This window comes from Anomaloglossus baeobatrachus, chromosome 9 (assembly GCF_048569485.1).
Source record: "Anomaloglossus baeobatrachus isolate aAnoBae1 chromosome 9, aAnoBae1.hap1, whole genome shotgun sequence".
In the NCBI taxonomy this organism is placed as follows: Eukaryota; Metazoa; Chordata; class Amphibia; order Anura; family Aromobatidae; genus Anomaloglossus; species Anomaloglossus baeobatrachus.
Genome location: NC_134361.1, coordinates 7913802 through 7924135, shown reverse-complemented (window position 1 = coordinate 7924135; position 10334 = coordinate 7913802). Strand labels below are relative to the sequence as shown.

The following is a 10334-nucleotide window of genomic DNA, read 5'->3' as shown; positions in this document are numbered from 1 at the left end:
TACAGGAATATAACTACTATAATACTGCCTCCTATGTACAAGAATATAACTACTATAATACTGCCACTATGTACAAGAATATAACTACTTTAAGACTGCTCCTATGTACAAGAATATAACTACTATAAGACTGCTCCTATGTACAAGAATACAACTACTATAATGCTGCCCCTATGTACAAGAATATAACTACTATAATACTGCTCCTATGTACAAGAATACAACTACTATAATCCTGCCCCTATATACAAGAATATAACTACTATAATACTGCCCCCTATGTACAAGAATACAACTACTATAATACTGCCCCTATGTACAAGAATACAACTACTATAATACTGCTCCTATGTACAAGAATATAACTACTATAATACTGCCCCTATGTACAAGAATATAACTACTATAATACTGCCCCTATGTACAGGAATATAACTACTATAATACTGTCCCTATGTACAAGAATATAACTGCTATAATACTGTCCCTATGTACAGGAATATAACTACTATAATACTGCCCCCTATGTGCAAGAATATAACTACTATAATACTGCCCCCTATATACAAGAATATAACTACGATAATACTGCTCCTTATGGAGAGACGTCACAAATAGACCAGTCGTCCTTTAGAGACATCATTGTTTATTTGTTGCACAGTTTATTTTACGTTTTGTACCAAATAAATTACATATAAAAATATCTGTGACAATAGACGTTACATTACGGGGTCACGAGTTGTACAGAGCAGGTTCACGTATAGAGACAGAACGCCGGACAGGGCATCGCGCACAGAAGCCGACGTCATCAGATGCAGAAAGTGGCTTGTTCTATGGGGGGAGCAGATGACCGGGAAGCCACATTGTTTCTAATGGGGACAGCCAGTCACTGTACAGGGATTAGAGCAGGGACTACGAGGGCATTAGATAGTCAGGGACGGGATGTATCAAGTGATATTAAAACCAGCTCTGCTGTAAAGGGGTGATTCGCTATTAAGTTGTGCGCTGGGCTGGTTTCCCGCCAGCGTAGTATGGGGGCATTTCTGCACGCCCCAATCCTGGCATGACCTGACCTAACAGCATCGTGGCGGCACAACACGCCCCGGTTATTCCATCTGTGGTCATGTCTGGATTTACAGCCACAATGTGGCTGCAGGAAAGCGCTCGTATTGAGCTGGTGCAAAATACAACTTTATGGCCGTAGGTTTTTACCTTCGTTCTTCCAAATATCCTACAAAAACCCAACTCTAGGAAGGAATTATTTCAGCTACTAACAAACAGTTGCAGTTTTCTTTTTAGTAAAAAAAAAGTTGAAAATAAAAATAAGCATGAACATAAATTCTTTGGTTGTTTAAAGTCAAAGTTTTTCACAATAAAATAAAATAAAATTTTTAGGCCACCGTCTAATGTCTCCTACGAGAAAAAAAAAAAAATAAAAGTATATAAAAAATTAACTTTTGGCACAGTTTTGACTTCTGTTATTTTAACTTGCTGCCATCTGCCTTTGGAAACAGTCGGCAGTGGAGCTCCAGCTCATGTCCGACATGTAACCGAAGAGCTGAGCTCTGTGTGATCACACCGATGTTTGAGCGAGAAGAAAACATAACTCAGATCAATGCAGGAAAATGTAAGCAAAGTATTTATGAAGTTAATCAAAAAGTTCCTGTAAAGTTGTTTATTTTGCTTCACAAGTAAAGCTTTTCTTCATTGCATATGGTGGGAGCCAAAACTGCAAATAAATTCCAGAAATGACTTTATAAATGGTTGAGATTACACAAACCACGTCCCTCAAGTTCCTATAATTTGTCTTGCTCACTCAAAGGAGAAGCTAAGAAACTGACATGCAAAATCTGTGTGGTACCGCCATGGGGTTTACATAAAGGCATTGTAAGGAGATTTAAAAAATAACTGTTCTTTAGAGTCATAAACCATTGTAAAACTCCAGTTGTGGAGCAATTCCAGAATCAGGTGTGATCTCAGCCTTAAAGTTATCTGTTTATTAAGACATCATAGTTAATCTGTGTGGTACCGCCATGGGGCTTACATAAAGGCATGGTAAGGATATTTCCAAAAACTGTTCTTTAGAGTCATAAACCATTGTAAAACTCCGGTTGTGGAGCAATTCCAGAATAACTGTGGCCATTCTAGGTTATCAGTTCATAGTTTGTGCATTGTACAATTTTTGGTAATTTTTACGGCTTTAATAATAGAACAATGAACTGTTCTGGCATACCAGCTGACTGTCTCAACCTTTTTTTTTTTTAAAATGCCTAAATCCTTTATTTGGGTTGAGACACAATCTGTGGCTGAGTAGTAATGGGTGTCCACCAGTAAATAGGATAGGACAAATGTGTCCCCACTACTGCAGGCTTACTCAGAGATTGAGCGGAGTCACTGGCCATAGATGCACCCCCAAAAGCTCTTAGTCGCTCATTTCAACTCATCCAAGGCTGCAGGTATCAACGAGTGGAGAAAGCGGCGCGGGCTGGGGGTTGTCATAATTGTCATAAGTGGGGGTCTAATTATTAAATGTAAATTTTATATAGTACAGCAATCTCAGATTTGGACAGATTCATTCAATCCAGGGGGTAAGATATCATTTAAGGGGTTAAAAGGAAGTACATAAATTCCTACTCTGCTCTCCTCACCCCATACCTGTCCTCCTCCCTCCTCTCACAGTCCTCTTGATGGACTGCTCTTCCTCCTCCTCCCTTCAGACTTCCAGGGAGCCCCCCCTGCGGATGACTAGGTCCCCATGTAGTAGAGTGGAGCGTGACGACATCAAAGACACCAGGAACACAACCCGCGCTCCAGATGACCACATAGAGCCTAATCAGAATCAGGGGCTGCAGGAAAGGCGGGAGGGCGAAAACGGAAGAGTCGATCAGAAAAAAGAAGAGGAGCTGCAGCAGCTCAGGTACAAAAAGGGCCAAGAAGAGATGAAAGTTCATTGCTTTGGCCGTTGACCGTGTCCTGCCTCCTCTGAAATGTTACAATCTTCTGCTCATTATAAAATAAACAAAACAAGTGACTGAATTTCCACCGTATTTAATTCTTAAACCTAGAAAAATAAATAAAAATGAAAATAAAAGTTTTTAAAAGATTTAAAGACAAAAAAAAAATACAAATCTGGTGAATCGCCAAAGAAATACGAAATGATATCCTGAAGCGGCTTCTGGGTAGGAGATGATCTGGATAGAAGCGGCATATAATGGGCAGTACCTTCCGAAATACTGTGCTGTGTGCCCAGTGTGAATGATGCTCTAGTCACACCTAAAGCTGCAGGGACGGGCGGCGTCATCTCCGCTCGCTCAGATTTAGCACAGGGCGGGCGTTGCTGCATTGCATTGTGGACACGGTAACGCTGTAGGCCCTGGTCAAGGCAGCGAGACCGAATCCCCCCAAATACCGACCTGTGCACTTCACAAATATACCGCACTACACTACACAGAAGAAGAAAAGGCTCCAATGAAACCGCAAGGGTGGAAAGAGGATGAGAGCCCAGAAATAAAAGGCTGTATGTGAACGCAGCTTTGGATGTGACTAGAGCAACATAATTCCAGAGAGAAGTAAACCGCGACACGACAGACGCCATCATTTTGGGAATTTGGCGGTGACGCCGGTGCGGAGTCAGAGACGTCTGTCCGGTCTCCTCCTCTGAAGACGGGAAAAGGTAATTTAGTAGAAAGGTTACAATATTTAAACATAAAAGCAGTAAATCTCGCGGTGTCTTCACCTCCGTGTTATGTAGTGTTATAGCGGAACATTCCGGTAAAAGTGGAAATTCACCAGTAGTACCATGTGTGCTCGGCCGGACCATGGCGGCTCAGGTACCAGTAATGGCGCGTTATCCATCATCGCTGAAATGGTTCTGCTCAATAATGGTCTGTACTTTGTGCCGCAAATGTTTTTTACCAGAGATTTTTTTTTTTTTACGTCTGCGACTTTTTTTTTTTTTTTATAACCCACATTGCGGTGTGAAATCCGTGTCTGGGGCTCAGAGGAACATGGTAGTGTTTTATCTGGACGTGTGAGCTCGTATGGAGGGAAAAAAATGCAAAAACCCCCCCAAAAACTCCCCAGGAAACAAGTCTGTGATCTGGGTATTTGTGCAGTTTCTCAGTTATGTCAGTTCCTGGGAAACGCAGAGACTCCCCCAAATCCCCCGCCCGAATCTGGCTGCCATTGATGGAGATAAGGACCCGCCATCGCGCGGACATTCAGGGGCGCCGGGGGTCTCATGCGCAGTCATTGGTCATCCCGGCTTCTCAGGAACAGACATATTGACAATGGGAATTTTTGGGGGCTATTTTTGTGATTTACTATAATCAGAGATTACCGCGGCGCAGACTCGCCGTATGAGCGGGCGTTATACATGGGGTGAAACGGGAGCGGACGTCACTTCAAATGGAGCAAGGGCACTTAAATAAGGGACAGTGGACACACAAAGGACACGGACGATGGCACCAGTGACGACACATAACATGTCCATGTAACGCCGTAAGAGGCGGCCGCCCTGCCACATCTTGTACACTCCGGCGGCGGCGCGAGGCTTTCCTGTCTCTGCAGCGTCACCTCCCCGTACGGAGTCGCAGCTCGTCACCGTCTTGTGCCGTATATTATCAGAAGTCCGGATGGAAGAAGAATAATAATGGCTCATTCCTCGTCACCTGCCAGCAGGAACCCCAGGATAAAAGTGCTGCCCCGCTGACGCTCGCTCGCCGTCTGCTTTCCCACGAGGTTTGGCGGAGGCCGGAGGAGCAGAGTAGTAAAAACAGTAGCTGCGTGGGGGCGGGGGGAGGGGAGGGGGAGAAAAAAAAGTACATTTTGGGTTAATGAAACAGAAAGTCACAAACATTTTTAAAAAATGCTTTCAAAAAGTTCACAAACCCTGTGTATACAATATACAGTCTGTCCCCACGTCGCTGCTTGCTGTCAGTGACTAGAGAAGTTACCGCACAAGGCTGAGGATTTGTTACAATGTATCACTGTACACTAAACATGGCGCAGCAGAAATCACTGATACATTGTAACCTCCCGCAGCAGTGCCCGCCGGCCGGGGGTCTGGACTCACCGATCAGGCTGGCGTTCAGGTTGTTGTCGCCGGTGAACTTCAGCAGCTCTCGCAGAAATGACATCAAGTATCGGAATACGTTTCGGTGACAGCGCGGTAGCTGGGAGATCACCTGCGGAGGGGGAGGGGAGCGGCGTTAGGAAGCCATTCACTGCGGCCGCTGTCATTAATCTATATCAGGATAGCGCACCTGACGGCACAGCCGCGTGTCGTGCGAACAGTCGATGCATCGCTGGTAGAGCTCGTAGCAGATCACCGGCTCCGGCAAAGCCTCCAGGAAGATGAGCAGTGCCTCTGCTACAGAATGATTGCTGCCGGCTGGGAGCGCGGATAAGGCGGTGTATAACAGCACATCAGATACCAATCCGGGTAATGCCCCGCGGATTGTGGGGGACGACGGGAACAAAGTCCCAGGAAGAATGAATGCGTGCATGTGATATACCCCGTAGTGATCACCAATATGGCTTTTACTGACCAGAGATGTCACAGCCCATCTGCTCCCCCTCCCTGCTCCCTCACAGCAGAACGCTGCAAGCAAGAGACGCGACGCAGTGTGCTGTGAGGCAGGAGGGAGGGGGGAGCAGGTGGGCTGTGACAGCGGTGACACACCGCCCACAGCTCAGTGAGTCAGGAAGACTGCAGCCGGCCGCAGGGATGTGACGTGTGCAGCACTTGACGGTGACGTCACCGGAGCAGGGAACAGCCGTCTGCAATAGCGCCTCTCACAGGCAGTATTGCCAACACAAGGTATTTGAGAAAAACATTGTTTCTCAATATAATATCGAACTAGACAATAAAAAATATGGGTGAATGTTCACTTCATTGAAAAAAAGAAAATGTGCTTTTCTTTAAAAAAAAACAAGTAAATATCTAAGTGAGCCGAAACGTTTGAACTGTAGTGTATATATCTGGTGTATATACAGTCACGGCCAATAGTGTTGGCACCCTTGAAATTATTCCAGAAAATTATTCCAATTCCCTATGTTTTGTTATACATACGGTTATTTCCTCTGTGTATTGGAACAACACAAAAAACTGGGGTGAAAAATGGAGAATTAGAAATAATTTCACACACAAAAAAAAAAACAAAATTGGTCCGGATATCATTTGGGGTAAACAGTTTTGTATCAATCGTGGTGCTTGTCCAGACTCCCCTGTGGCAAGTAACAGGTGCGGGCAATATGAAAATCACACCTGAAACCAGATAAAAAAGGGGAGAAGTTGACTCCATCTTTGCACTGTGTGTCTGCATGCGCCACACTAAGCATGGAGAACAGAAAGAGGAGAAGAGAACTGTCTTAGAACCAAAACTATTGAAAAATATCAACAATCTCAAGGTTACAAATCCATCTCCAGAGCTCTTGATGTTTCTTTGTCCACTGTACAGAACATAATGAAGAAGTACATGGCACTGTAGATAATCTCCCTGAACGTGATCAACAGAAAAATTGATTTTTGTAAAGGTTGTAACGCAGGATAGATCCGGAGAGTGGATAACCCCCAATCAAGGTCCAGAGGAATTCAAGCTATCCTGCAGGTCAAGGTGCATCAGTGTCAGCACGAACTGTCATCCACCATCTGATTGACATGAAACGCTATGGAGGAGACCCAGGAGGACCCCACTGCTGACACGGAGACAGAAAGAAGCCAAAATGTACGTGAGGAACCAAAATCGTCTTGTGGACAGATGAGACTTAGATAGAGATTTATGGTAAAGCTCATCATTCTACTGTTTACTGAAAACAGAAGGAGGCCTACAAAGTAAAGATCACAGCACCTACAGTCACACATGGTGGAGATCAGAGATGTCTTGGGTTGTTTTGCTGCCTCTGGCACTGTGGGTCTTGACTGTGTGCAAGACATGAAATCTGAAGATACCAGAGGATTCTGGGTGGTAATGTAGAGCCTAGTGTTAGAAAGCCGGGTATAGTCCTAGGTCAGGGGTCTCCAGCAGGACAATGACCCCAAACACTTCAAGAAGCCCCAGAAATGGATGGAAACAAAGCGCTGGAGAGTTCTGAAGAGGCCGCAATGAGTCCGGATCTAAACCCCATTCACACCTGGGGAGAGATCTGAAAATTGGGAGAAGAGGAGGAGGAAGAAGCTGTGGACGGGGACAGGAGGCGACTGATGGAAGGGAGTTATTCCAGAGGGTAAAGGGCGAGGAACCAAATACAATTGTGTCCGGCCCATTTTGAGGTTGTGTGAAATTATGTCCAATTTACCTTCTTTTCTGTTTTTTTTCTGTTGTTCCAATAAACACAAAGCATATAATCATGTGGATAACAAAACGTCTGTAACTGCAATAATTTTCTGGGGGAAATGCTTCATTTTCTGGAATAATTTCAGGGTGCCAACACTTTTGCCCATGACTATGTGCAGATGGAGCAGATGTTGGGTTACAATGACACAATCGGTGGCGCTCCGCACTGTGCTCAGAAGGATACGGATGTTGTCGGGGATGCTAGTGTCCAGACAGTCGATGATCTGCTGCAGCTCCTCCTGTTTTCCCGGAGTCTGGAATAAATCTTCCTGTAATAGGATAAAAGCGGTTGAGAACAAAAACAGCCCTTAAAGTAACCAATCAGGAGGCTGGGGGTAAGCCCCGCCTCTTACAGCTTCTCTCCTGTCTCCTATAAGTCAGTAACTGTCACGTGATGACAGAGGGGTGGGGCTAATGTCATGTGACGACCTCTGGTCCTGCTGAATGTGGTCAGAAGCCGGTATTACAAGTCATTTTCCAGCCGGTACTTTGCCCCCCACTGAGCCGTACAGGGGTCCGTCCTGTGACTCGTCCGATCCGGCGCCATCTAATCCCAGCACTAACCTGGCGGCAGGCGTTCCTGTACAGGTGGTCCACCAGGAGCCACATCTCCTTCGGGATCTTCAGGGGCCTCTCGGCGGTCCCGTCCACCTCCTCCGACATCTGCATTACAGCTTTCTCCTGGGGAAGACAGACGCCCAGGATGAGTATACAGCACAGTATACAGGAGTACGGGGGCGGCGGTGGAGAACCAGATTTACACAGTGAAAACCATCAACCCCCGAATCCCAGCAAAAGAGAAGCACAGACCGGCAGAGACCGTCCTCGAGGTCACGCTGCAGGCGAGTGTCAGCCTCCATTGGGCCAACGCCGCCGGGGCCGTGGAGCGAGCAAACGCCGCCGGGGAGGGAGCAAACGCCGCCGGGGAGGGAGCAAACGCCGCAGGGGAGGGAGCAAACGCCGCAGGGGAGGGAGCAAACGCCGCAGGGGAGGGAGCAAACGCCGCCGGGGCCGTGGAGCGAGCAAACGCCGCCGGGGAGGGAGCAAACGCCGCCGGGGAGGGAGCAAACGCCGCCGGGGAGGGAGCAAACGCCGCAGGGGAGGGAGCAAACGCCGCCGGGGCCGGGGAGGGAGCAAACGCCGCCGGGGCCGGGGAGGGAGCAAACGCCGCCGGGGCCGGGGAGGGAGCAAACGCCGCCGGGGCCGGGGAGGGAGCAAACGCCGCCGGGGCCGGGGAGGGAGCAAACGCCGCCGGGGCCGGGGAGGGAGCAAACGCCGCCGGGGCCGGGGAGGGAGCAAACGCCGCCGGGGCCGGGGAGGGAGCAAACGCCGCCGGGGCCGGGGAGGGAGCAAACGCCGCCGGGGCCGGGGAGGGAGCAAACGCCGCCGGGGCCGGGGAGGGAGCAAACGCCGCCGGGGCCGGGGAGGGAGCAAACGCCGCCGGGGCCGGGGAGGGAGCAAACGCCGCCGGGGCCGGGGAGGGAGCAAACGCCGCCGGGGCCGGGGAGGGAGCAAACGCCGCCGGGGAGGGAGCAAACGCCGCCGGGGAGGGAGCAAACGCCGCCGGGGAGGGAGCAAACGCCGCCGGGGCCGGGGAGGGAGCAAACGCCGCCGGGGCCGGGGAGGGAGCAAACGCCGCCGGGGCCAGGGAGGGAGCAAATGCCGCCGGGGCCGGGGAGGGAGCAGACGCCGCCGGGGCCGGGGAGGGAGCAGACGCCGCCGGGGCCGGGGAGGGAGCAGACGCCGCCGGGGCCGGGGAGGGAGCAGACGCCGCCGGGGCCGGGGAGGGAGCAGACGCCGCCGGGGCCGGGGAGGGAGCAGACGCCGCCGGGGCCGGGGAGCAAACGCCGCCGGGGCCGGGGAGCAAACGCCGCCGGGGCCGGGGAGGGAGCAAACGCCGCCGGGGCCGGGGAGGGAGCAAACGCCGCCGGGGCCGGGGAGGGAGCAAACGCCGCCGGGGCCGGGGAGGGAGCAAACGCCGCCGGGGAGGGAGCAAACGCCGCCGGGGCCGGGGAGGGAGCAAACGCCGCCGGGGCCGGGGAGGGAGCAAATGCCGCCGGGGCCGGGGAGGGAGCAAATGCCGCCGGGGCCGGGGAGGGAGCAAATGCCGCCGGGGCCGGGGAGGGAGCAAACGCCGCCGGGGCCGGGGAGGGAGCAAACGCCGCCGGGGCCGGGGAGGGAGCAAACGCCGCCGGGGCCGGGGAGGGAGCAAACGCCGCCGGGGCCGGGGAGGGAGCAAACTCTGTGCAGACTCATGGCACAGTGGACGAGCGGAGGAATGGTGGCCACTGCAGATAATGTCTGAATATTCGATTCATTCTGATTTTTCTGCACCTCGGCCTCCACAGTGAACACGTGGAGTGGACGTGCAAAAACTCCGACCGGCCCCTCCTAAAGGCACATTTACCAGTGCGACAGGCGCGGTCTGATAGCTCCGTGCATCATCAGCACTAAATCCACAAAATCTCACTAAATCTACACATTTCCACGAAGGATCAAGAAACCAAAACAAGAGGCCGGAAGGAGGCGGATCTCTGTATTCACAGACACAAAATATAGTGTGTGTGTGATATAATATAATATAATTTATAGATATTAGATATACACACACACACACACTATCAGTAAAGAATATACAGCGGCTGCTGCAGGAGTGGACTTCTTTTTTGTTATGGAATTTTTGCATTTTTAGCCGTCTATATTCTTCCCATTACTTTTCAATTTTTACTTATTTTTAACCCAATCTTACCCAAATTACGGAATCAAAAATAAAAACAATAACGAGCACGTGTGCAGTGAATAAGAGAAGGATGGACCCGGATCCTCACATCACAGCAAAGAGAAGATACAAAGTAACAACCGCGAGATGAGGATCCCGATTACACCCATCAATCGGGTGAGCGCCGGCCCCCGATATTATATAGAAGGATATTTTCCTCTATATACATATATATGTATACACGTATGACATGTGTGGTATACATGTATATCTCCCGC

The 10334-nt window shown here is 49.9% G+C and overlaps 1 protein-coding gene across 1 annotated transcript; it reads right to left on the bottom strand.

The window, feature by feature from the left end:
* Positions 1 to 629: 629 nt before the first annotated feature.
* Positions 630 to 8039, bottom strand: LOC142250821 (inositol polyphosphate 5-phosphatase OCRL-like). Its single transcript, XM_075323058.1, has 5 exons — positions 7902 to 8039; positions 7522 to 7606; positions 5265 to 5392; positions 5075 to 5186; positions 630 to 4781 (listed from the first exon to the last, which is right to left on the bottom strand). Exons 1-5 carry the CDS (start codon positions 8004 to 8006, stop codon positions 4657 to 4659), a joined length of 555 nt encoding a protein of 184 aa, XP_075179173.1. The 5' UTR covers positions 8007 to 8039; the 3' UTR covers positions 630 to 4656.
* Between the last annotated feature and the right edge of the window lie 2295 nt (positions 8040 to 10334).

Coding starts and splice junctions, on each gene's coding strand:
- LOC142250821 (XM_075323058.1), bottom strand. CDS start 8,006: ATGCAGATGTCGGAGGAGGTGGACGGGACCGCCGAGAGGCCCCTGAAG. Junction 5,393..7,521: donor TAGCATCCCCGACAACATCC/GTATCCTTCTGA, acceptor CCGCGCTCCCAG/CCGGCAGCAATCATTCTGTA. Junction 5,187..5,264: donor ACACGCGGCTGTGCCGTCAG/GTGCGCTATCCT, acceptor CCCCCTCCGCAG/GTGATCTCCCAGCTACCGCG.